Source organism: Pygocentrus nattereri, chromosome 7 (assembly GCF_015220715.1).
Source record: "Pygocentrus nattereri isolate fPygNat1 chromosome 7, fPygNat1.pri, whole genome shotgun sequence".
NCBI classification, from domain to species: domain Eukaryota; kingdom Metazoa; phylum Chordata; class Actinopteri; order Characiformes; family Serrasalmidae; genus Pygocentrus; species Pygocentrus nattereri.
In genome coordinates this window covers 34,932,094-34,957,456 of record NC_051217.1, presented here as the reverse complement: position 1 = coordinate 34,957,456, position 25,363 = coordinate 34,932,094, and the positions used below count along the sequence as shown (strand labels likewise).

The 25,363-nt window shown below is 41.2% G+C and overlaps 3 protein-coding genes across 3 annotated transcripts; 1 reads left to right on the top strand and 2 right to left on the bottom strand.

Annotated features, from left to right (window-relative positions):
• Positions 1-5,077: 5,077 nt before the first annotated feature.
• LOC108429881 (trypsin-3-like) lies at positions 5,078-5,907 on the top strand. The gene has a single exon (XM_017701942.2). The coding sequence runs from the start codon at positions 5,118-5,120 to the stop codon at positions 5,859-5,861; it is 744 nt and encodes a 247-aa protein (XP_017557431.1). The 5' UTR covers positions 5,078-5,117; the 3' UTR covers positions 5,862-5,907.
• A 1,179-nt stretch (positions 5,908-7,086) lies between these two features.
• selenot1b (selenoprotein T, 1b) lies at positions 7,087-13,856 on the bottom strand. The gene is made up of 6 exons (XM_017701963.2): positions 13,671-13,856; positions 11,853-11,963; positions 11,637-11,763; positions 10,338-10,425; positions 10,053-10,215; positions 7,087-7,727 (listed from the first exon to the last, which is right to left on the bottom strand). The coding sequence occupies exons 1-5, from the start codon at positions 13,799-13,801 to the stop codon at positions 10,091-10,093; spliced, it is 582 nt and encodes a 193-aa protein (XP_017557452.1). The 5' UTR covers positions 13,802-13,856; the 3' UTR covers positions 7,087-7,727; positions 10,053-10,090.
• A 1,336-nt stretch (positions 13,857-15,192) lies between these two features.
• LOC108429873 (zinc transporter 1) lies at positions 15,193-24,172 on the bottom strand. The gene is made up of 4 exons (XM_017701933.2): positions 23,899-24,172; positions 20,065-20,709; positions 18,994-19,338; positions 15,193-17,901 (listed from the first exon to the last, which is right to left on the bottom strand). The coding sequence occupies exons 2-4, from the start codon at positions 20,702-20,704 to the stop codon at positions 17,174-17,176; spliced, it is 1,713 nt and encodes a 570-aa protein (XP_017557422.1). The 5' UTR covers positions 20,705-20,709; positions 23,899-24,172; the 3' UTR covers positions 15,193-17,173.
• Between the last annotated feature and the right edge of the window lie 1,191 nt (positions 24,173-25,363).

Here is a 25,363-nt window from a genome sequence, read left to right as displayed (position 1 = left end):
AAATGAAAATGCATTTATTTACTGAACGCAGAACAGCATACAACATTTTAACCATGCTGTTATATTTCCGAGCGTGTTTGAACTTCAGTTAATTGACTTTTTATTATTATGAAAGGATTCATACAAGAACATAACTTACTAATCATAATCAACGTGTAATTCCAACGTCCTTTTTGCTTTCTTGTTATTTATATAAGTGCCATATTTCTTAAGCTCACAGGGGACATATGTGAAGTTTGGCTAATAATCAGAGCGTCTCTTCTTATGTAAATGATATCTACCCATAATTATTCGGTTAGTTAATGGACTTTATAACTTTATATGTCCTCGTGTACGTTCATGACGACAGTGAGCCCGAACCAGAGAACTTGTAGAGAGGAGAATTAGCAGAGCCGGTTTATGAGGAGCCCGACCACTTCCTATTTCCCCCGTTACATCAAAAACAGGACTGCTAATCAGCAGAGGGCGCCCGCGAGGGAGTGAATAGAGCTCAACGGCTAAAAATGAACAGTTAAAATAGTTTCTAATAGCCCAGACCGTTTTTTTAGTTTTAGAAAGTAGAAGGATGTATTTCATTAAAAAAAACAAAGGAATGAATGTTTCCTTTTTCTTTCTACAGCAGATGGGTTTTGGGCAGCAGAAGGTGGACATTTCTGCTACTGAGTGCTGATTGGTTAGCATTACTGCTAGTGAGTGCTGATTGGTTAGTATTACTCCTACTGAGTGCTGATTGGTTTGCATTGCTGCTACTGAGTGCCGATTGGTTTGCATTACTGCTACTGAGTGCTGATTGGTTAACATTACTGCTACTGAGTACTGATTGGTTAGCATTACTGCTACTGAGTGCTGATTGGTTAACATTACTGCTACTGAGTGCTGATTGGTTGGCGAGCGAAGCAGCTCATTGGGGCTAATTTGCTGTCCGTGCTTACTGACGTCATGGACGTACAAGAGGCGCTGTTTTAAACTCCTATAACTCGAGTTTAAAAGCTCTTAAATTATAATAGTAGTGTAAAAATATTTTATGATGCTCTGTGTTCAGGAAATGATTACATTCTTTTACATTAAAAATGTTTAAGCATTTATAAACTATTATTTAGTTCAAATGCTCCGTATCAACCCATTCATTTTGGACTCGCTCGGGAGCGCCCTCTAGCGTTTAAGAAACCCGGAAGACATTGCAGAGTGGGAATTCTCCTCTCTACAAGTTCTCTGCTTTCTGGGCAATTAGAAAATATTTTAACTGTTCATTTTGAGCTCCATTAATTCCCATTCACTGAGGACTCCCTTGCAGACTCCCTCTGCTGTTCAGCAGTACTGTTTTTGATATAAAGGGGGAAATAAGAAGTGGCCAAACTCTTCATAAACCGGCTCTGCCCGAATCGCTTCACTGAGCCAATGAACTGCTCTGTTCGCCAACCAGTCAGCACAGCACGCAGAAGCAGCACAACTAACCAATCAGCACTCAGAAGCAGTAGAACTAACCAATCAGCAATCAGTAGCAGTAACGCTAGCGTCCTCCTGCCTAAAAACAGTTTACTGTGAAAAAAGGAAAACATACAGGTGAGTTTTCTTTGCTTTGTTAGTGAAACACATCCTTCTACGTTCCTAAAGTAAAGGAAGGTCTTGGACAAGTGGTTAGAAACTATTTTGACTTTCGTTTTTAGCCGTTTAAGTCCACTGCCTTCTCTCCTAAACATCTCCATACCTCCACAGGTATGTCATCTGGACCAACTGCCTTTCCATTCTTCATCCTTTTTAAAACTTCCCTCACTTCCACCTTACTAATTCTCTGCACTTCCTGATCCACTATCTCTCCCCCCTCTCCCCCCGTTGTCCTCCTCTCTCTCTCGTTTTCCTCATTCATTAGTTCTTCAAAGTATTCCTTCCATCTACTCAACACTCTCTGTTCACTCACTAGTACATTTCCCTCTCTATCCTTTATCAGCCTAACCTGCTGTACATCCTTTCCAGCTGTATCTCTCTGTTTAGCCAAATGATACAAGTCCTTTACTCCTTCTTTACTGTCCAGCCTCTCATACAGCTCATCATAGGCGTGAGCCTTTGCCTTTGCCACCATTCTTTTCGCTATGCGACTATCCTCACAGTACTCCTGCCTACTTCCTTCATCTCTCTGGTTATCCCACTTTTTCTTAGCTGCCTTCTTCTTCTGAATACTCTCCTGGACTTCATCATTCCACCACCAACTTTCCTTGTCTTCTTTCCTCTGACCAGACGAAACACCCAACACATTTTTGCCAGTTTCTCTCACCACCTTAGCTGTAGTTTCCCAGTCCTCAGGTAGCTCCTCACTGCCCCCAAGGCCTTTTGCAATTTTTCCCTGAACTGCCTGCAACCATCCTCCTCCTTCAGCTTCCACCATCTAATCTTTGGCTCTGTCTTCACTCTCTTCCTCTTCTTTGTTTCTAATCTTCTACAGACAACCACCCTATGCTGCCTTGCTACACTTTCCCTTGGTACCACTTTACAATCTCCAATCTCCTTTAGGTGGCATCTCCTGCTAAGGATATAATCCACTTGTGTGCACCTCCCTCCACTCTTGTATGTCACCCTGTGTTCTTCCCTCTTCTGAAAATACGTGTTCAACACAGCCATTTCCATTCTCTTTGCAAAATCTACAACCATCTGACCGTCCGCATTTCTGTCTTTCACACCATACATACCCAGCACCTCTTCATCCCCTCTGTTCCCTTCACCAACATGTCCATTGAAGTCTGCACCAATCACCAATCTCTCCTCTCTAGGGACACCATCTACCACTTCAACCATCTTAATCCAAAATTCCTCTTTCTCCTCTAACTGATAACCAACCTGTGGTGCATATGAACTGACCACATTCAAAATTACACCATCAACCTCCAACTTCAGGCTCATGATCCTGTCTGACACTCTCTTTACATCCAGAACACTTTTCCCATGCTGTTCCTTTAGGATTATCCCTACTCCATTTCTCTTCCTCTCTACACCATGATAGAACAGTTTGAATCCACCTCCAATGTTCCTGGCCTTGCTTCCTTTCCATCTGGTCTCTTGAACACACAGAATATCTACCTCCCTTCTCTCCATGCAAGCTCTCTGCAAGCTCTCTGCCTTTACCAGTCATTGTCCCTATGTTCAGAGTCCCTACTCTAACCTCCACACTCCTGCCTTTCCTTTTCTCTCGCTGCCTTCTAACCCGCCTTCCTCCTCTCCTCTTTGATGGTCTTCGACCTACAGTAGTCCAATTTCCACCGGCACCCTGCTGGTCAACAGCACCGGAGGCGGTCGTTGTTAACCCGGGCCTCGACCGATCTGGTATGGCAATCAGATTTGTGATCCGCATGATAGTTTTGGCACAAGTTTTACGCTGGATGCCCTTCCTGACGCAACCCTCACCATTTATCCGGGTTTGGGACCGGCACCAGAAGTACACAAAGTACACCCCTAATGGCTGGTTTGGCAGAAAACTTGTTTTCTGTTCAGCAATATTTTAAAATGCAGTATTGCAGTGTTATGTGTTCTTTTGGCAATGCCTTTTTTATTTTATTACTATTTAGCATCTTTTTTGGGATCAAATATGCTTTCAACTTCCTAGAAAACAAATACAGAAGTAATTGGCTTATGAGCAGGTCCAGAAACAAAGATTCAACCAATTGTATTAAAACTGATCTAGACTGAATGCAAAAAAAGAAAGATTACAAGAGTTAGAGGTCATCTACAAAGCGCACTGTTAAAGCCAAGAGAGAAGCAAATGCTCTTCAATACGGTTCTATACAGTACCATAAGGGTTCTATGATTACAATAGTGGAACCCATAACATATGGGAAAAATACATGGGCATATATTATTTATATACGGGACATTTTAAATACACTGTTCCCTTCCAAACACTTAAGTATATTTAACTTTTTTTTTTTTAAATACAAATATTTGGCTATTGATATAACTGATATTCCATATCAGTTTTTGGTGACATACACAAACCAAAAGGTTAGATGATAAGTTATCCTTCATAGAGAAGAACATTTAACCATGCAAAAAATCATTTAAGTATTCAAATGGTTCTTGGAGTTATTATAGTTCTATGTACAACTATTGCTTTTAGTATTTTACTGGACAACCAATTCATAGATTATTATTCAGTGATGGACGAAGTACACAAACCATGTGCTTGAGTTAAAGCAGAGATACCCAAGGTAAAATATTACTCCAGTAAAAGTAGAATTCCTCCCTTTAGACCTCCAATTGAGTAAAAGTACTAAAGTACTTGAGTATCGAATGTAAAAGTACTAAAAGATTAATTATGGCTCTGATGTCCTGTTATCATTTTTATAACAAGACTGGCTTCATAAACTCATTTTAGGTGAAAATTCTCCAGTGTCTCTCTTGGTAAACCAGTCTTTTAATAGAACGTCATTAATTAGTGACGCTGACGTCTATTAAAATGTATATCTATATTGTGGTCTATTTACACAAAGTTAGGTTAGAGTCAAGAGTTTCTTGCACTGGGTCCAGCCGCCCAAAATGGAAAAACTTCAGTAAAGTACAAATACACAAAAATATATTTCAGTACAGTAACGAATTACATTTACTTATACTTCTATTAATATATAATTAACAATAATTGGTTAAACAAACTACCTATTGTTTTGCACTATTTCAATTCATGATCATTATGTAATTAGACATCTTGCTTAACAATATATATTAATCATTGTATTAACCAGTATATTAACCACTGCTCAAACTCCTAATGATGGCCAAATAGCAGTAGTAGTTATTCAGTAAGTAATAAGAGTTTAAGGGTATTTTTATATTAAACTACAGTAAGGTCACATATCACTAAGCTCAACCTGTACCAACTGTGCTGGCCTCATATTTCCCATGACTCTACACAGAAAATGCTGCCTATGCAACTCATCTGAAATTCTGACGTGCTGTAAAGTGTTCCGTACATGAAGCCTTACCGATAACCATATGTCAGTTCACACGCTAGTTATTGGTTAATGCACGTTTGGGTATGGAAAAATATGTCCCTGGTGACCTTGTCCGCGGGGTATATAAGGAGGGTCCAAAGTTGCCCAAAAGCAGCAAGACGTTCCAGTCCAGCACAAACTATGAAGGCTCTCATTCTCCTGGCTCTGTGCGCCGCGGCGTATGCAGCCCCCGTGGACGGTGATGATGACAAGATCGTCGGAGGCTACGAGTGCCGGAAGAACGGCGTGCCTTACCAGGTGTCCCTGAACGTCGGCTACCACTTCTGCGGCGGTTCGCTCATCAGCAACCAGTGGGTGGTGTCTGCCGCTCACTGCTACCAGTCTCGCATCCAGGTGCGCCTGGGAGAGCACAACATTGCCGTCAACGAGGGCACCGAGCAGTTCATTAGCTCCGCCGTGGTGGTCAGGCACCCCCGCTACAGCAGCAGCAACCTGGACAACGACATCATGCTGATCAAGCTGAGCCAACGCGCCACCCTGAACAGTTATGTGAAGACCGTGGCCCTGCCCAGCAGCTGCGCCGCCGCCGGCACCCGCTGCCTCATCTCCGGCTGGGGCAACACCAGCAGCAGTGGCAGCAACTACCCCAACCGCCTGATGTGCCTGGACGCCCCCATCTTGAGTGACAGCGCCTGCAGGAACTCCTACCCCGGCCAGATCTCCTCCAATATGTTCTGCGCTGGCTTCCTGGAGGGAGGGAAGGACTCCTGCCAGGGTGACTCCGGTGGCCCCGTGGTGTGCAATGGCCAGCTGCAGGGCATCGTCTCCTGGGGTTACGGCTGCGCTCAGAGGAACAAGCCCGGTGTCTACGCCAAGGTCTGCAACTACAACACCTGGATCAGGGACACCATGAATTCCTATTAAATCCTAAACCGCAGCAGCATATCTCAATAAAGAAAAGTTGAAAATATTCAGGGCCTCTGTGTTTACTGCTTTTTCTCGCTTCTGTACTCTTGTCGTGACCAAAAGCTGTCTCTTCTGCCCAGGGCCTTGACATATCTCTGATATGTTCTATACTATTGCTTTAATAACTAACTGTAGTCCAACTTCTTTAGAAAGAATTAAAGGAATAAAAGAATATCAACAAATAGTAAAAAACCTGCATCTTTAACAACCCTTAATACCAAACGCACATGCGTCTTGAATGCTGAATCGGCCTCTCAGGCAGTTTTAGAATGGTTTAAATCATGTTTAAGTAATAGGCAGTTCATGGTTTCACTTGGAAATCATTCGTCAAAAAGATTTGCCATTTCTTGTGGAGTCCCTCAAGGTTCAATCTTAGGGCCTTTGCTTTTCTCTTTGTACTTGCCACCTCTAGGTGTGTTGGTTATTTCTCAGTATTTTTCAACAATTAAATCATGAAAGAAATGAAATAATCATTGTTGGTACAGAAACTTTAGCTTCATATACCAACGCCAAAGTATGAAACCTTTCAACATCCCTTTCAACTCAGACAATAAAAATAACAGAGATCAGATCAGTCTCGCTTTAAAAGAGCTGCACTGGCTGCCTGTATCATTCAGGATATGTTTTAAGGTTCTGCTACTAGTCTTTAAAGATTAAAATAATCTAGAACCTGCTTATATCAGAGTGTCTTTCTGTTTATGTTCCGACACGTAATCCAAGGTCTGCAGATACTGACCTTCTACAAGCACCCTCTGTAAAATACAGAAAACATGGAGAGACTCTTTCAGTTATTCAGCTTCTAAACTGTGGAGCTCAGTTCACCTTTTATTAGACAGTCATGCTGAGTGCTGACTTTTGAGAAGCATCTGAAAATGCAGCACTTAACTCAACTTTTAATTAAAACTTGTGGTGTTTTTCTTCTAATTTGATCTTTTTCATTTTCTTCTTATTCTGAATAAATAATAATGATTTCTTGTACAACTATGTTTTGTCACCTGTCTGTAAAGCACTTTGAGCTGCGACCAAAAAGTGCTCTATAAATAAAAATTATTATTATAACATTATTATTATGTCAATTTTTAAAAAGGTTGTACCAGGCTGCTCCATCCTAATAAACGAGTCTGCACACAACTTTAGACATATGTTATTTTATTTCAATTAAGTATATAAAATGAAACATTGGAAAAAAAAAAATCACAACAAATTGAAATATATTGAGTCTGAAGTACATTTCATGATCTGGATAAATATGCAAAAATGTATTTAATTTGTATTCAGCTAAGATTTGGATATGGATAAAACTCTTTGACCTTATAGGTAAATTCACAATAATTTACACCTGTGCGTTTCTTTGTTTACAATCAGACAAAATTAATCTGTAAAATTATGCATAAGTATATAAAAAAAAAGAAAGTTGGGTGGAAAAAGTGTGTTTGCAGTGATAAACATATAACTTTGGCCCTCAAAACGTACAGAAATACAGTTAATATGATGGGAAATGCACAAGCACATCTCTCACTCTCACCGACTGTCAGCACCTTATGCATTCAAACTGCTTACTGATTGACAATGAATAGCTAAGCTCAGTAAAATACTGCCTATTGCATATTGTTTAGAGTCCACAAGCACATTTCAAATAAGACGTCCCACCATTACGATAAAACCGTCGCTAAGCCAGAGGCGGTTAACCCACTGTGTACGTCAGGAGTCCCACAACTAGCAGTAAAATGGACGGGGACATCCAGTCTACACTAGCAGACGCACTGCTTTCAGCGCAGACCTTCATTAGAGCCACCTTACTGACTGGGAACTCCTGTCGTATACCTACAGTGAGAGGGAGAGAGTGAAAGAGTGAGGGCAGGTACGTTAAAAAAACAGCACTAAATCTCAAACATAAGAGCAAACAAGTATGAAAGTGACTAGCAGACTGGGGCTTATATACAGGGCGATTCAGAAAGATGCATCCGATTTCTAAATGATTTATTTCACTTGTAAATCATTACAGGTCAATGCAGTAAATTGTAAATGGTTTAAATGCACATAAAATGTATTATGTAATTGTACAAGTGCTCAGTATGAACCTCCTGGTTGGAGATCATCCAGTGTTGGGAATGGCACATGAATGGAATCCATTAACGTACCCCCTCAAAAAAAAAGTCACATGGTGTGAGCTCTGGTGATGCTGGTGACCTTTTTCTTGGAACTGGTGATACCAGCAACAAATGTTCTGAGCTGTTGGAGGTTCACTGCCATACTGACAGTCAGAAACTCTACGACCCCCTCTTACAATTGGATTGTGATTGGTTCCTAGGTGCCTTTCAATTCTTTGAAATCTTTCAAATCTTTCTGAATCACACTGTATTTTGAGAATAATTTAGAACTTGCTGGTTTCCAGTTTCATTGCTGGAGACCAATGATGACTATATGTTTATTCAAGTGAGCTACAGCAGGGAAAAAAACAAAAATATACAGTTTTAGACCACTTCACATCTCACAAAGAGTCTCAAGATACAACCAGAAAGTAGGACTGGGCACAAAATCACACATTTAAAGGTTTTTGTGTGGCTTAAACTTTACCAACACAGTAGCTATCAGATTTTGAAAAGGGAAATGAAATAGTTTGTTTTGCAATCACAGTGAGCTTACCAAAGACATTACAGCCCAAAATTACACAACTTTGCACATTATGTACATTGTGAGTCTCTTTGTTCTGCAGTGTTTGAACGACCTGATAAGACCACATGGGCTCTAGAACTCAAAGTACTTCTGCATGCATGTGACTCCTATCCTTTTCATACTTAACATGAAATGTAAAATAGGATTTCATGACTTGGTACATTCATTAACATAATCAAGTGACTGTATTACATGTGACAAGGGCTTCATACTGTATGTGGCTCAATGAACTGTCCGTCCATTTATAATATCTGGGCCTGATTTTTTGCTTTTCTATTTATAATGCTAATATTGTTAAATACTCCATGTGTAATATAAACCAGTACCTCATGTGCAAAACTCCATGTGAATTTTGGGCAAAAATCCTTACAGTGTAAATATCTTAGTTTTTTTTTTTGTGTATTTATAATTATTTATATTGTTCATTTTTGTGAAGGATAGTTTTTATTTTTTACTTTTAGTATTATATTATTTGCTTGTTAATTGTCTTCTCATGACTTTTTTCTTGAATGTCTTGCTCTCCCTTTGCTGCTGTAACACTGAGAAATTCACTATTGCGGGGCTAATAATCTTTTCTTATTTCATGTATTTCAAGTATCTCAGAGTAGCAGATTCTTTTCTTATTTACAATGACCTTACAGACAGCAACAGATCCCAGATTAGCTCTCTTACTCTTATACAATCCCCGATTTACTAAGGCTTTGCTCACAGCAGGTAAAAGAGGCCAAAATCTGATCTTTTTCTTCATATGTGACACAGATAAACACACTGAGATTTTCAGTTCTGATTAGAGATGCTTTCATATGTGGTACTGAAATCCAATATGTATCCGATCTGTGGCAGTGCGACTCGGTCTGAACAACCAGACCCGAATTCATGCGACTTTTACATCAATCCAACTACCATCTGCCATAATTTCACACTTCTGAGACTTCTAAACATTTGAGGTGATGTTTCTGTACAAAAACTAGAAGAGATTTATCCAAAGCTCTCCGAGTTCAAAGAGATTTCTAACGAAACGTTTGAATGCGGCCGTGAGAGAACGAAGCTGCAGCATCAAAAAAAAGTTTGAAAAATCTGAGGACGTCAACCAAAGAAGTGACCGCACCCTTTTTACGGCTCGAACGATGACGCTGATCCTCCGGGAGCGACTGGCGCTTGTTGGCGGTCGTGATTGTTTACCTCTGGATGAGCCGTGCGAAGCAGCGTGAAGCTCTGTTCTTTTGCGCATGTGGGTCAGTTTAGTGATCTGTTCAGACTGATGTCGCATACAGATCACATTTAAAAGACAACGTGAACAACCGAACAAAAACAAAATCTGATTTGGTAAGAAACTCAGATTTGGACCACTTTTACCTGCTGTGTGAACGTAGCCTAAAAATGAACAATCATTTGACCACCTTTATCATAATGTAGCTTCTATTACTGCATTATAACATGTACCTGTAAAACAGTAGTTTCTCTAATACTTACAGAAAAGGGCATAACTCTGACTGTCCAACCATCTTGACTTAAGAGCGCTGGAGGGGCAGAGTGTCCATATGTGCATTAAGCTTCATCTCGTTCTCTAGGATCTGAACCAACTGCTGCATGGAGGGAAGGTGGCCGGACTCTAGCTTGGACCAAACAGGCACATCTGCACTCAAAACACAGAACAAGGTCACTTTGCAGAACATCTGGAAAAAAATCACAACTTTGCTGCATTTTACAGCAAGACATAAAAACAATCTTTATAAAAATCAACAAAAAAGCCCATACCATTCAGTGATATCTCAAAGGCGCCAGTAGACATGCACTGGTTTTCAATCATGTTACTGAGGAAGAACACCATCATACAAGCATATATCTACAAGAAAAAGAAAAAGCTGAACTTAACTTAACTAGCGGCCTGTTTTGAATTCACTGTTTTTTCTGTTCTGATGTCAGAAAAAAACAAGTGCATTTACATACATCTACCTGTTTCAAACTGGAAGGCAAAATACATAACAGCCAATCGGAACAGAGGATATTTACATACACTGATCAGGCATAACATTTTATCAGCTCCACTTACTCTATAGGTGCACTTTGTAGTTCTACAGTTACAGACTGTAGTCCATCTGTTTCTCTGATACCTTGGTTAGCCCCCTTTTACCCTGTTCTTCAGTGGTCAGGACCTCCATGGACCCTCACAGAGCAGGTACTACTTGGGTGGTGGGTCATTCTCAGCACTGCAGTAACACTGACATGGTGGTGTTTTGTTAACATGTGTTGTGCTGGTACAAGTGGATCAGACACAGCAGTGCTGCTGGAGTTTTTAAACACGGTGTCCACTCACTGTCCACTCGATTAGACACGCTCACCTTGTCAGCGTCCTGTGACCACTGATGAAGGACTAGAGGTTGACCAACACAAACTCTGCAGCAGCAGATGAGCTACCGTCTCTGACTTTACATCTACAAAGTAGACTGACAAGGTAGGAGTGTCTCATAGAGTGGACAGTGAGTGGACAAAGTGTTTAAAAACTCCAGCAGCTCTGCTGTGTCTGGTCTACTTGTACCAGCACAACACACACTAACACGCCACCACCATGTCAGTGTTCCTGCAGTGTTGCGAATGATCCACCACCCAAATAGTACCTGCCCTGTGAGAGTCCATGGGTTGCTGACCACCGAAGAACAGGGTAAAAGGGGGCTAAGAAAGTATCAGAGAAACAGATGGACTACAGTCTGTAACTGTAGAACTACAAAGTGCACCTATACAGTAAGTGGAGCTGATAAAATGGACAATGAGCGTAGAAACAAGGAGGTGGTCATAACGATCAGTGTATGTACAGCATCATAAACAGTAAGCATTTATTTGGAAGGAAAGCCTGTCAAATACAATAACAGCCCTCAGCTCTTCACATTCTTATTTCACGATTACCAAGAGAAACCGAGGCTGACGTAAACCCCCCCAGCAGACATGGTTAACAACATCCCAATAGGACCTATGATGCGGACTACACCTTTGAAACCCCGTGAGTTCCAACTTAATTCCCTTATTCTCTTTACTTGTTAAGTGTCTATATATACTTACCTTATTCTCCTGGCCCCAAGCCCAGATTCTAGGGCTTTCCACACCAAAAAGTGCAAACGGGTCCTTTCCCACAATGATGAGGACAATTATAGCAAGCTTAAACATGGACATGAAGGAAGCAATGTGTCTGCAAAGGGAAAAGGAAGTCATGCTTGAGGAAAACACACATGCAAAAGGCACACACTGCACTTAAATACACACAAAGAGACCACTTACCTGTATATGGGCTGGGGCAAGTAGTTCTCCCCTTGTATGCGGATGTCTGGGTACCTCTGGGTCAGAACCCGAGTGTACTCCTCAAACACCCGCTTATATCCTCAGGATATGCTGTAAACAAAGATATGACACACACGAATCACAGCACATAGTGGGGTGGAAAAGAGAGAAATAAACATTTGTTTGTATTTATACTTTTAAGCTAAAGAAACAGAACATGAAACAGTATTTTGATTAAAAGGTGAATTCCACAGACTCATAGACTGAGACCGAGATGTAAAGTCATTCAGAGCAGTGTGATGTGAATCTGAAGTTTCAGTGTAGAGAAATTTACTGACTCCTTTCCTCACAATGACAGCGATAGGAACCAGACGTTGAGATGTCTACAGTGCAAATACAGCCATTTACTATCAAAAAATGCCAAGTGAATCTGCACATTTCTTCGGAGTTTTAAATGCAATGTTGATGATGGACACAAAGCGGTAAATACAAAAAAAAAAAACACGTTTCTTTGGAGACCTTTTGGCATTTCAATGCCCTGCATGTACCACAGCACCATGAATAGATTTTAAAACATGCTTCAGGCCAAAACACTGTCAAAGCTATCACAGAGCAATGTCTCAGGCACAAGGCATTCGTAACCATTTCGTGTAATAAAGTTTAGGGAAAAAACGTCAGCTTTTAGAAGCAGCAAACCCTACAGACGTCTGGTTCCTATCACTCTGTAGTTTCTCTACAACACATCAAATCACTCTGAATATGATGGTGTTTTAGGGCCACTGTGAATAAAATAAAAATAGCAGACTTTGAGAAAAGTTGTACTATTTTGAGAAAAAAAGTCGCAGAATTACGACATTAAAGGGTTTGCGAAGTGAAGGCAGCACCTCCTCGTGTTAAATGAGGGGCGTTGAGTTGGTGGAGCTATAGTTCATATTGATTCACCCATACAGAAACACTCAGTCTCCCTGTCTCTCCTGCTCATCAGCACCAGCCTGTTATTAGTATAAGAAACGGCTGAGCAGGAAACTGTTTATCTAGAATAAAGAGCCAGACGGACTCGGAGGAAACTGTCTGTCTGTGTTGTTGAAGGAGAATCTCAGGCAGGGTCGCCTACACGGCTATCGGAGCTACATCTCCACACCATTCAAAGAGGGCATGGAGTTTCACAGAGAATGATGATCAAAATGATCCACAAAGAGACAGGAGTGAGTGGAGCTCCGGCGCCAGTACAGCAACCGAGACCCCAATGCGTTACGACAGGTCCCTACAGTCAGCACACTTTATCCAAAGTCTTACGCCTTTTTTCATTAAATGTCACTTTTTTTCTTAAAACTTTTTTTTTTACAAAATATTCCGACTTTTTAAATAAAATAATATTTTTTTCCCTCAAAATTACTTCATTCTAAATTTTTTTTCCTCGAAGCCTTCCGTCTTTATTTTTATTAACAGTGGCCCTAAAAGACCATCGTACTCTGAACGACCGTCATTACATCTTAAACATCTTGTAAAAATGATATTATGTTATTATTTTTACGGTCGGTCGAATCTGCTTTAAAGCGCAGGCGCCCATTAGAATCAACTAACTAGCCAAAGCTCCAAAGCTCGAACAGACACTTCATATCTTAGATGTGACAAATGGGACAGAACCATTCCTGTAAATCGCCCTCCGTTCAGCACCAAGACCCGGTCCGGGACTTCACTGTATAACCGCCGTTACTAAGCTCGTCAGAATCACGTCGACCCGCGCGGACCTGTTAGCGCTGTTAGCCACTCGGCTAACTACCTTCGTCGTTCGCCTTTTCGTCGCTCTCTCCTTACCAGATCTGGAATTTAAGCAGAGGTCCCGTCGTGTACTGCATTTTGAGTTTTTTCACGCTGCCGTTGTCGGCCGTGGCGCGATACAGGAGGAGAACGGAGAGGAACAAGAGCGATAAACACCGCGTCCCCATCCTGCGGCGGCGGCTAGGAGAGCTGAGACAACAGCGGCTCTTCCGCTTAGCTCGTCCAGCAACACGTACTGCTGCCCACGTGTGGCCGAACAAGGTAGTACACACGAGATGCATAACAAGAAATAACAACAAACACACTGATGCCACCTAGTGGTAAAATAATAAATTTAATCAAATAAAACGACAGACATTATATTTGTAAGCAAATGTTCCAACATCACTGGGCAAATGACATAATTTGTGTTTTCTAAGTGAAATCTATCAGGCATACCATCACACGTGTGTGTGTGTATATATATATATATATATATATATACTGACAAAAAAATAAAGTACAAAAATTTGTGGAAGGAAAATAAAATAAAATAATAAAATAATTTTGTATATGTTAATACAGTATATTGAAATGGATAGATAGATAGATAGATAGATAGATAGATAGATAGATAGATAGATAGATAGATAGATATTACCATCATTATGTATTATGTATATATTAAAATATGGCAAGAAAAACAGCTGCTTCCATGTGCTAAGATAAATTCATGACAGACCGGTAAAATAAAAATGATTTAAAAATTTAGCAACAAGTACACAGTTGCCACTGATAAAATACAGTAAAATAGTAAAATTACTGAATAAAATGATAAACATATTTTAACAATTAATGAATAACAATTTTATGTAACCTCTGGGATAGGCTCCAGCACTTCCCAGACCCAGGAGGATAAGTGGTTTAGAAAGTGTGTGTGTGTGTGTGTGTGTGTGATATTTATTAATATATAGAAACGAATGCCACTATTTAAAAACAATGAAAGAAAATGAGCAGTACTTTGAATTTGCTTCTGAAACTGATCATTAAGAAACAGTCATCTGGTAAATAAGACATTTTTCTATACTATGATTTCTATTTATTTGCTCAGATAAACATAATGGAACCATATTCATCACTACCCATCAAATATTAAATGTGCTGTATGTTTTGTACTGGCCACATGTTACGTTTCACAAATAAGCAGTAACTGTGCCTTAAAATGTGCAGCGGTGTGTTTCCTGTAGTTCTTAGTTTTACTTATAAAATCAATTTTGCAGATGACTGTATATCTTAAACAGTAAAACAATACATTAATATTTACAAATATTACATACCAGTGATGAAGTATTAAAGTGGAGACGATTACATCATTGGCAGATCTTTTTATTTATAACTTGCAAGAAGTTGCAATATATGAAAAAAACACACAAAATAAACAAAAGAAAAACAATAAATAAAAGTTATGGATGTTTAGAAATATTTAGAAATCAGACTTCAAACAAAGTATTTTAAAATATGTTATATATTTTAAGAACATGAAACAAATATCATTTGTAACTTCTGACACTTGCGCATAATATAATCTTAGAGAAATGAGAACCTTTGAGTAGCTTTTTTAGCCCTTGTGTTGTCTTTGGTGAAATTTGCAGTTTTTTATATACATTATAAAAAGAAAAACCTTTGACCAACAACAAGCTCACAAAGTCACTCTGTTGTCTGTGGCTGTATGACACCTGGTGCAGTTACACTACAGTCGTTACCATCATGCAAATCAACAACACTGATGTACAAAGTTACAGTGCCATCCTTTCATATCTCACTTTGCAATCATAACTGTATGTAAATGTAAGTTCATCAGGTTTGTACTTCTGCATAATTAAACCACTAAGATGAAAACAAAGCCAGTGGTCTGATGTGAAATTCTGGCTGTAGAGAGTCAGAACTGCTCACAGTGGTGGTGACAGTAACCGGACGTTCAAAGAGCCGCCTCTAAAAACCAGCGGTGAACCACGGCTATTAGAAATAGGGCTTCAAAACAGGCCAGTAAAGTGAGAACTAGGTCAAAACATGAGGAAAACACCCACCTCAACAATAATGCTAACATCTGCTTGCATCCAAAGAGTGTAATAGCTTGTTAGCACTAAGCTAACGGCAACTTGCCACCATTTAAGGTGGTTAAATTTGAAAAAAGGCGGTTCTAGATTAAACACAGACATTTAAACTTTCTAAAGGATACTGCATATTTTACTTGAAGCTTGTGACATATAAGCATTTATTTACCTCGTGGCAGTTTTGTGGTAGTGAGCTCTGATATGGAGCTGCTGCTGCTGTTTTCTATGTCTAACAAGCCACTGATTGGCTGCAATTTATCTTCACAGTCAGTAACGTATTCAGGATGTCCAAGAGCGGTCAGAGTCTGGACCCAGTCGCTGTCCTATGCGGACCTGGGCCTATAACCGATAAACTATGGAGAATTATTTAATTTAGATGCGGTGGTCCTAATTTAATCGTCATAATTTTTCTAGCCTTTATGATAGCGCTTCTGCAGCCGGTGACTTACAGACCAATCACATGCCTTGTAAATATCACACATGACGCTACTCAGCCAATCAGATCTATGCATTACGATGAGCACAGGGATTAGAGTGAGTGACGCCAGACAGGGGAGGGACGAGGCGAGAAACAGCAGTCAGAGAAGAAAGTGAGTCAGAGGGAAGCACATGTCGTGCTCTAACGAGAGAAAACTAACAATAAATGTTGTTGAAATATCACTGATTTGTACTTTATTTGATTTAAAATTCAGTTGTTGACTGTATAAGATGTTGATACACCTGCTAGGCTACTTCAGTAAACAGTATATGGCTCTGAATCATGATGCAAGTTGGACATTATGACGTTCTGGAACTTTGCTTGAGGAAATGTTCTCTGACTGGACCTTATTGAATTTTAATTAAAGACCCCTGGTCTAGACTGACCTTTTGTCTCACAAAATTGAAAATCAAAAACATGCCTAGTTGATTCTCTCTCACTTCGTAATGATGCTGATGGTTAGTCTAACATGTTAGGCTTTCTCTTCAGCTCGAAACCATCAGGAGAGCTTGCGTTGCTATGTCTATCTAGATACCACTGAAAAAAATAGTTCCTGCCTTCTGTTTCAGTACCGATTCTAACAAATCCTCACCCACTTGGCATTATCTTTTCCCCTCAAGGGAATCCCCAGCGCCATCTTTATTACTTTATTAGCTCAAGTGAAGGGCATCAGCCCTCAGAGGTTGGGGGCATCGAGCGAACACCAGTGTCGACTTTCCCTCCATCACCACAACTGTAAAGAAACCAGACTGGGTAAGTTTTTCTACAATGAACCATTTCACTCAAACCACTCTGCATGACACTGCTTACATCTCAATAATTAAATTATCTAGAACCTTTAATTCCTCCTTAACACTACATGAAAATGAACAGCCACCAATCACATTTAGCAAATGGATCTGCATTTACTGATGCCTGCTTGCTCCCACTGATGTTTAGCGACATTAGCAGCTATTTCTTTATTGCCATTACAGGTATGTGTTCTCAATGACAATGTCCTGATGCCTCACATCCATGTCCACAGCAGAGGGAACTGTAGGAGAGGGATGCACTTCTGGAGGTGCACAGCACATTTTCCTAGCACACTCCTTCCCGCAACGTAGGCTGCAGTATGGCTGCGCTATAGCGTCCACTGTGTCTGGTATAGCTGACCCTGCATGAGACTGAGGATCATCACTGTGAATGGCAACAAACTCCGGCTGCACAGTGCAGCGACTCACACCAAAACTTTTAAGGACCTCTGTGACCATCACTAGGAGTTCGGAACATTCTAGCGCTCCCATTCCCGATGGGCAGTGAACATGGACAGACGCTACGAGACGCGCCTCAGACAGCTGCCACACATGAAGCTCGTGAATTGCTAGCACACCCGGCACACGACCGATGCTAGCTGTAAGCTCCTCCACGTGTACATGTGCTGGGGGAGCCTGGAGCAGCATTAAGGCATGGTGCCGGAGCTCTGGCAGGGCCCTGGCTATCAGAACCAGTACGGTCGCCAAGGAGAAGACTGGGTCCAGGTAAGGGAGTAGATGACAAACCCAGTGAGGCTGTAGGCAGTCTGCACCAAACAGAAGAAGGGCCAGGCCGTTAACAAGAACCAGAACGGAACCCAGCAGGCCGTGCATCACAACGACGATGCTGTTCATATAGCCTTGGTTCCAGCTCTTCAGCCTGCCGCTCACTTGGTTTCGCCAACCTGTGCAAAACATTGTTAGCAGAGTGTGTTAGTAGAGTATATGTTGATAAGCCACATCTCAGCTTCTGCAATAATTGATCTATCCATGTTGTGCCCACAAATTACTTATTTTGTAGCAGATAATGTCTCCCACTATTCCAGGATGTTACCATGAAGATTTCAAAATTGATTTCACTTGTAAATCGTTACAGATCAATGCAGTTAATTGAGCATGCTGGGTGTCTCTACACTCACGGCTCTTTCAGTGCAATTTCAGAGATCATCCAGTTTTGTTGGGAGTGGCACATGAACAGAATTCCTAACCTACCCCCTCGAAAAAGTCACACAGTGTGAGATCTGGTGATGCTGGTGACCTTGGAACTGGTGGTTCCAACGACAAACGCTCTGAGCTGTTAGAGGTTCACCGTGACCCCTCTTTCAGTTTGAATTGTGATTGGTTCCTAGGTGCCTCACGGCTGTAAAAATATGCCACTTTGAAATTGGATGAATCTTTCTGAATCACCCTGTATTTGTCATTTTGGCCGAGGTGTCCTTTCAAGCCACAAAAAGCCTGTGCTGGTAAGACACAGTGATATTACAAGACACAATACAAATTAAGAAGGCACACGTACATGTAGGCATTAGGCAGAACTGAGCTGTATGTTGTATGTCTCATAAGATTGAATGAGGTTTTTGCCAGTATTCTGCAAGGCTTGTCCAACCAACAGTGCCTATGAAAGAATGCACTGAATGGACTTGCCAGAGCAAGGATTGATCAATTCAGTGGTTACTATCTGTAGTATCTATATGATATTGTTGGTTAGTGTAGTGGTTAACACCTCTTCCTTCTACTCTGCAGACTGGGGTTCAATCCCCCACCAGGGCAAGCACCCTACACTACACCAATAAGAGTCCTTGGGCAAGACTCCTAACACCACCTTGGCCTACCTGTGTAAAATGATCAAACTGTAAGTCGCTCTGGATAAGAGTGTCAGCCAAATGCCATAAATATAAATATGATATGATTATCGGATTCTATCTAAAGTTACAAATGTCACAGACAACATGTCTGAAACATTATAAGACAATATGTTGCTCAGAAGCTTTCCTCACCAGTGTGGACGACACAGGCATTGTAGGTGTCCACCTCATTCGCAGGGTCTGTCAGCTGAGGGGTCTGTTGAGGTTGCTGGTAATCACTGGAATGAGGGGAGATGGTGTTCTCTGTGTGGTTGGACTGTGGGTAAGAGTGAGTGCTGGGAGCTGTTGAGGTTTCAGAACATGAGACAAAAGAACAGCATTCTTTGGAGCACTGGCCTGGATCCAACACACTGGGTGCTCCAGGGTTACAGAACATCAGTGCACCATCATGAAGAGGCCCTTCTTGAGTTGAATGATCATGATGAACCGCCTCCTCTACTTCTGTGGTACTGCCCCCTCCCTGCTGACTATTCTTTGCTAGGACAAACAGAACAAGATTTTAGTCTTAACTAGGGGTGGCGCCGATCAGTACTGAGTCGATACTAGCAGAAAATATCAAATATCAAAGGAAAAAATAGAACAAAACAGAATTGTAGTGTAACAGTGTTACACTACATCACGGCTGTGATTTGGTCGCCGTAGATCACCATAGCCGTGATGTTATTGGCAATAACACACGACCTTGAGTGTTCTATTACTTTTATACAAGAAATTAATAAACTGGGTCATGAACGTGGCATTTGTGTTAATGCTCGCAGTCCCTTCCACCAAATAACAGTTCCTTAACAAGCAGCTTGTTGCTACGTGAGAGTAACAAACTCTGCCCACTCACTGCACAGCTGGCAGTTCGTTCTCCAGTTCCTTACACTAAATTCCCAAACTGTCATCACCACTGAGCAGCTTTTCAGGCAGCAGCTGTGACATAAGAACAGCTAAACAACCTGGAACCAGCCAGAAATGAACCCAATACCATTCACCAAACATGCAGTCTGATCTTTAGAGTCTGACTAAATCGGACTGAGCCATAAAACTGCCACAATATCAGGTTCAGCTCAGTTTGATCATTTTTTGCCAGATCAATATTAATGTTGTTTTGTTCTAGCCAGTCTGTAAAGCATCTACAACCCATTTAGTTTGGTGAATGGTATTCGGTTCATTTCATTTCGGTTCATGAATTTGAGAGGACAATATGAAGCATACTACCTTTATCATTTGTTGTAGTGAAGGCCTCGCTCTGTGTCTCTGTCAGCTCCTTGTTAATCCCACCAAGTCCTATATCCATTTTTCTCCAGATCAGTATTAGAGTATTGAACAACAGACTAGCCGCACCAACCGCTGTGGCCAGCAGAGGGTGCTTTATGACATGGGGCTGCAGTGTATGGGTAATGATCTCAAGGCTGATGGAGACACAAAGAGAGCCCAGCAGGAGAGCTGAGACTGCAGCTCCGAAGGGTTGCATACGCAGAGTACTGTACCGGTCTTCCTCAGAGTCGGGACTGTCGGTGGCGGAACCAGTGACGGTGTGATTGTTCTGGGTTGTACTTGAAGCTGAGTCTGGAGTTAGTGCTGGGCCATCAGTGGTCGAGGTGGGATGCTGTGGCACCGGTCCGTCAGGGTCTGGGGAGGTGTAGGGGTTTGCAATTGAGGTCACAGAAGCTCCTGTAAGCGTCTGCAGTGGGTGCAGGGTTAAGTGCATGAGGACATAGAGGGTGTGGAAACTGTCCACTGTGTTAATAAGGGAGTTGCAGAGGCGGCCGACCACGATCTCACACAGCAGGAGGACGGAGGTGAACACCAGCAGGCATCTGTGAGTGCATCTGCCCCTTAAAGCTGACCTTTCCATTACACCTTTATGAGCACACGAATACACAGTATTAATTTTTTTTTTTTTCAAAATGGAGACACACACCGATCAGGCATAACATTATGAGCACCTCCTTGTTTCTACCCTCATTGTCCATTTTATCAGTTACACTTACTGCATAGGTGCACTTTGTAGTTCTACAGTTACAGACTGTAGTCCATCTGTTTCTCTGATACTTTGTTAGCCCCCTTTTACCCTGTTCTTCAGTGGTCAGGACCCCCATGGACCCTCACAGAGCAGGTACTATTTGGGTGGTGGGTCATTCTCAGCACTGCAGTGACACTGACGTGGTGGTGGTGTGTTAGCGTGTTGTGCTGGTACAAGTGGATCAGACAGCAGTGCTGCTGGAGTTTATAATGTTATGCCTGGTCAGTGTATGTTTTGTAGCACAACTCTAGCGCCCGCCAGGGGGCCACATCTTTACCCCAGGTTAAGATCCCCTTATGTAGACAATAATACAGATAACAGCAGTGCTATGTTTATCACTCTAGAACGCCACTAGCAGAGGTGTCGCTAGAGATTGTGGGAGCATCGCCAGGAGAAGGAAAATGGTCCCAAATAAGTTGAACTCTGTGTCTTCATTGTTTCTGTTAGCCACAAAGGTAATATAATTTAAATGCTATCCATCCATCTACAGCCAAGCAACAGCACTGAAGTCAAGCAATGCTGTCTTAGATGCAGGTTCTAAGTTTGTTAATCAAGTATATAGACTATAGAGCCTGTTTACACATCCAGATTGTGGCTGGAATACTTCGGCTGGATTCCACAGAAACTTCTAAAATGTGTCCTCAGCGAGACCAGATGAGACCCAAATGACTTTTCCTGTGCAACACATGCACTGGTTCTGTTTTACCTTTGTTTACTTTTCCCCCATTATGATACGACTCAACAAGCTTGGCTTGGGCACTCCTATTGGTCCAGCAGCAAGAAGGCTTAGTTTTGGGATAAAGCCAGCCATTAAAATTACCATCACAATGAATTGCTACAAATGCTACAAATGCAAGCAACAGCTACTTGTATCATGCACATATATTTTGAAATTTTCATTTAACATCAGCACATACGGTATCAGTATCACCTTCTCATGGGGGCCCTTTGCTCATGGGGGCCTCAGGCAGCTGCATATCTGTGCCTAGTGTAAAGCCTGGCCCTCAGTATGAACGCAGAGCAGAGAGGAGAGAAGCTGCAGATGTTAGTGGATTTTAATCAGCTTCATTTTTTAACTCTGAGATGTGCATTGTCTCCTTTTCAATAATAATAATAATAATAATAATAATAATAATAATAATAGCAACTTTCTCAGATCCAAGGTGGGAGAAGAGTGAAAGTGCTGAGAAAAGAAGCAGGTTTTAAGCTGAGCATTAAAGGAGGAAAGTGAGGGACAGAGATTGTGGTAATGAGTTCCATAGTTTGGGGGCCATGGTGCTGAAAGATCTGCCTCCAATAGTGACCAGTCTAAATTTGAGACAACTAGACTATTCAGGTGGGGCAGTGAGGGTGCAGGAGCTTGGCTAAGTAAGCTGGTTCTGGACCACATTAAACTGGATACGAAGCAGGACGGGTAACCAGTCTAACTGACAGAGAACTGAGGTGATGTGAGCTGATTTTGTAGAGTTTTAAAATCATTTTCTGGTGTGTCTGTAATGCTGTAATGATTTTACAAGTAAAATTTTTATCTAATTTTAATCTTCCTGTTTTTTTCAAGCTGTGGATTACCTGACATTTCACACCCCCTCCTTCTGATCGGAGGAAATACCCTGCACACTTGTATGCAAAGTGCAATTGGCTCAAACTGCCCCCTACTCCCTATACAGTGCACTGCACAGATCACAAAACAACGACTTCTACATCTGAACTGTGCACTGAAGGAGACGCGAGAGATGCATTTGGGGTTCAGCCATAGCCTGCACACCTCCCTAAGTTATTTAGTGCACTATTTGATTTCAAACAGTGCACTAAATGTATTCTGTGACCTGTGTAGTGCACTACACACAGTTGGTAACATATTATTACACTGAGGCCACAAATGAATGTACCAAGGCTCCAAATTACTATATTAAAGCCGCAGATAACTATATCGCCAAACTATTTGATTTCAAATAGTGCACTAAATGTATTCTGTGACCTATGTAGTGCACTACGTAGTGCGTATGGAGTCATTTGAGACCCAGGCTGAGTTACAGTAGCTAACACGTGTTTTCCAGCAGTGCCACAGATAATCTTATGAGGCACAAACAAAAAAGAAAACAGGTCAGGAGCGTCGCATCCCCTATGGAAATCAGTCTATAGGACACACTTTAGAATATATGAACTTCCCTCCCCAGCACAGACTTATCATCGCTACTGTCAGAACAAAACCTCACATCTTCAAAACGGTAACTTTACAGGAGAAGGAAAAAACCTGCTTTGCTTTTAATGTAAGTCAATGGAACCAGACGTTTTTCCAAGCCATTTTGGGCTGTTTGTTTCGGTCCATTCATCACGAAATTTGCAGACAATCTAAAGAACATCAGGCATTTTCAAATTATGACAAAAATGGAAATACAAGGTTTTAATCCGACAACAGCGATATGGACATATATGTGACATACATGCATGAGACTTATATTTCAACCATCTATCGAATCTATTAAACAGACATAAATGTATAACGTCCATTTAAAAGTATATAAGAAAACATTCATATATATGCATGCAATATTTTACTCGTATAAACTAGCTTCATCTTATAAAAGGATTTTTGTATTTCATTTTGGTATTTTTATACACATACTATGCATATATGCCCAATATTTGATACTCACATACACGTATACTACATATACGACCATATATTTATCATATGTGTGCATATAAGGCTATATTTCAGAATTATCTATGGGTTTCTCTCACTTTACTTTACATCACTTTACATAGTCCTGGAAAAAGTTTCAAAACAGGTGGTTATTTAACGTTATTTCAAGCTCCAACACATTTTATAGACTATTTTCTTTCTTTTCTCCAAGTTTCTCCAAGTTCAGTCCTGCTGTACAAGGCAAGCTCGAACACCCGCAGCTGAAAACTCGCTATAAGCTCGCTATAAACTCGCTATAAACTGCACCAGAAACGTGATATAAAGCCCGTTCCACAATTTAATGGCTGATCACTAGTAAAGCACACAGAGGCGTATTTACCGCGAGCTGAAGACTCCTCGCCGCCTCCTCATTAACTCGGGGATGGTGCCCTCGCCTGTCCGTGCGCTGAGTCTGGAAGAGCTCCCGTTAGAAGTTAGCAGGGTTTCAGCGATATGGGCTGATTCTCCCACGCCTACCGCCCCAGCCGCCTCCTAATCGCCTTCATGTGAGTGAATTCTTCCTCTCTGGCCCTCATCCTCACTCAGAGAGCCTCCAGGAACGGGGCCGCCCCGGTGGCTCCGAGCCAAACCGACGCTAGACTAACGGCAGCACGGAGCTCTCCGTCTGTGAGCGCCTGGAAAGAAACCAGCCTGTTAAACTTCCACAAAACAGGCTTTCAGAGACGGACAAAAGGGCAAGGCTGGTCCCTTTTTATCCTTTCACACAAACCTAAAGTTAACTCATTCGTGTCCGACAAAAAAGCCTCACAGCCGCTGTGAAGTTATGAGAAATTGAACTTGTTGCCTCAATATAGTAATTTGTGGCCATGCCTTATATGTCCCTTTTGGGGCTCCGTAGTGATTGGTGTAAAGTGATTGGTGTGAAGTTATTGGTGTAAAGTAAGTGGTGTAAAATGACTGGTGTAAAGTAAGTGATGTAAGATGATTGGTGTAAAGTGATTGGTGTAAAGTTATTGGTGTAAGATGATTGGTGTAAAGTGATTGGTGTAAAGTAAGTGGTTTAAAATGACTGGTGTAAAGTAAGTAATGTAAGGTGATTGGTGTAAAGTGACTGGTGTAAAGTAAGTAATGTAAGGTGATTGGTGTGAAGTGACTGGTGTAAAGTAAGTAATGTAAGGTGATTGGTGTAAAGTGACTGGTGTAAAGTAAGTAATGTAAGGTGATTGGTGTGAAGTGACTGGTGTAAAGTAAGTAATGTAAGGTGATTGGTGTAAAGTGACTGGTGTAAAGTAAGTAATGTAAGGTGATTGGTGTGAAGTGACTGGTGTAAAGTAAGTAATGTAAGGTGATTGGTGTAAAGTGACTGGTGTAAAGTAAGTAATGTAAGGTGATTGGTGCGAAGTGACTGGTGTAAAGTAAGTAATGTAAGGTGATTGGTGTAAAGTGACTGGTGTAAAGTAAGTAATGTAAGGTGATTGGTGTGAAGTGACTGGTGTAAAGTAAGTAATGTAAGGTGATTGGTGTAAAGTGACTGGTGTAAAGTAAGTAATGTAAGGTGATTGGTGTAAAGTGACTGGTGTAAAGTAAGTAATGTAAGGTGATTGGTGTGAAGTGACTGGTGTAAAGTAAGTAATGTAAGGTGATTGGTGTGAAGTGACTGGTGTAAAGTAAGTAATGTAAGGTGATTGGTGTAAAGTGACTGGTGTAAAGTAAGTAATGTAAGGTGATTGGTGTGAAGTGACTGGTGTAAAGTAAGTAATGTAAGGTGATTGGTGTGAAGTGACTGGTGTAAAGTAAGTAATGTAAGGTGATTGGTGTAAAGTGACTGGTGTAAAGTAAGTAAT

Excerpts from the sequence above, each read along its gene's own strand:
- LOC108429881 (XM_017701942.2), top strand. The coding sequence starts at position 5,118 with ATGAAGGCTCTCATTCTCCTGGCTCTGTGCGCCGCGGCGTATGCAGCC.
- LOC108429873 (XM_017701933.2), bottom strand. The coding sequence starts at position 20,704 with ATGGAAAGGTCAGCTTTAAGGGGCAGATGCACTCACAGATGCCTGCTG. Across the intron at positions 19,339-20,064 it reads CACTACAACAAATGATAAAG|CAAAGAATAGTCAGCAGGGA; the intron begins GTAGTATGCTTC and ends TGTTTGTCCTAG. Across the intron at positions 17,902-18,993 it reads TGCCTGTGTCGTCCACACTG|GTTGGCGAAACCAAGTGAGC; the intron begins GTGAGGAAAGCT and ends TGTTTTGCACAG.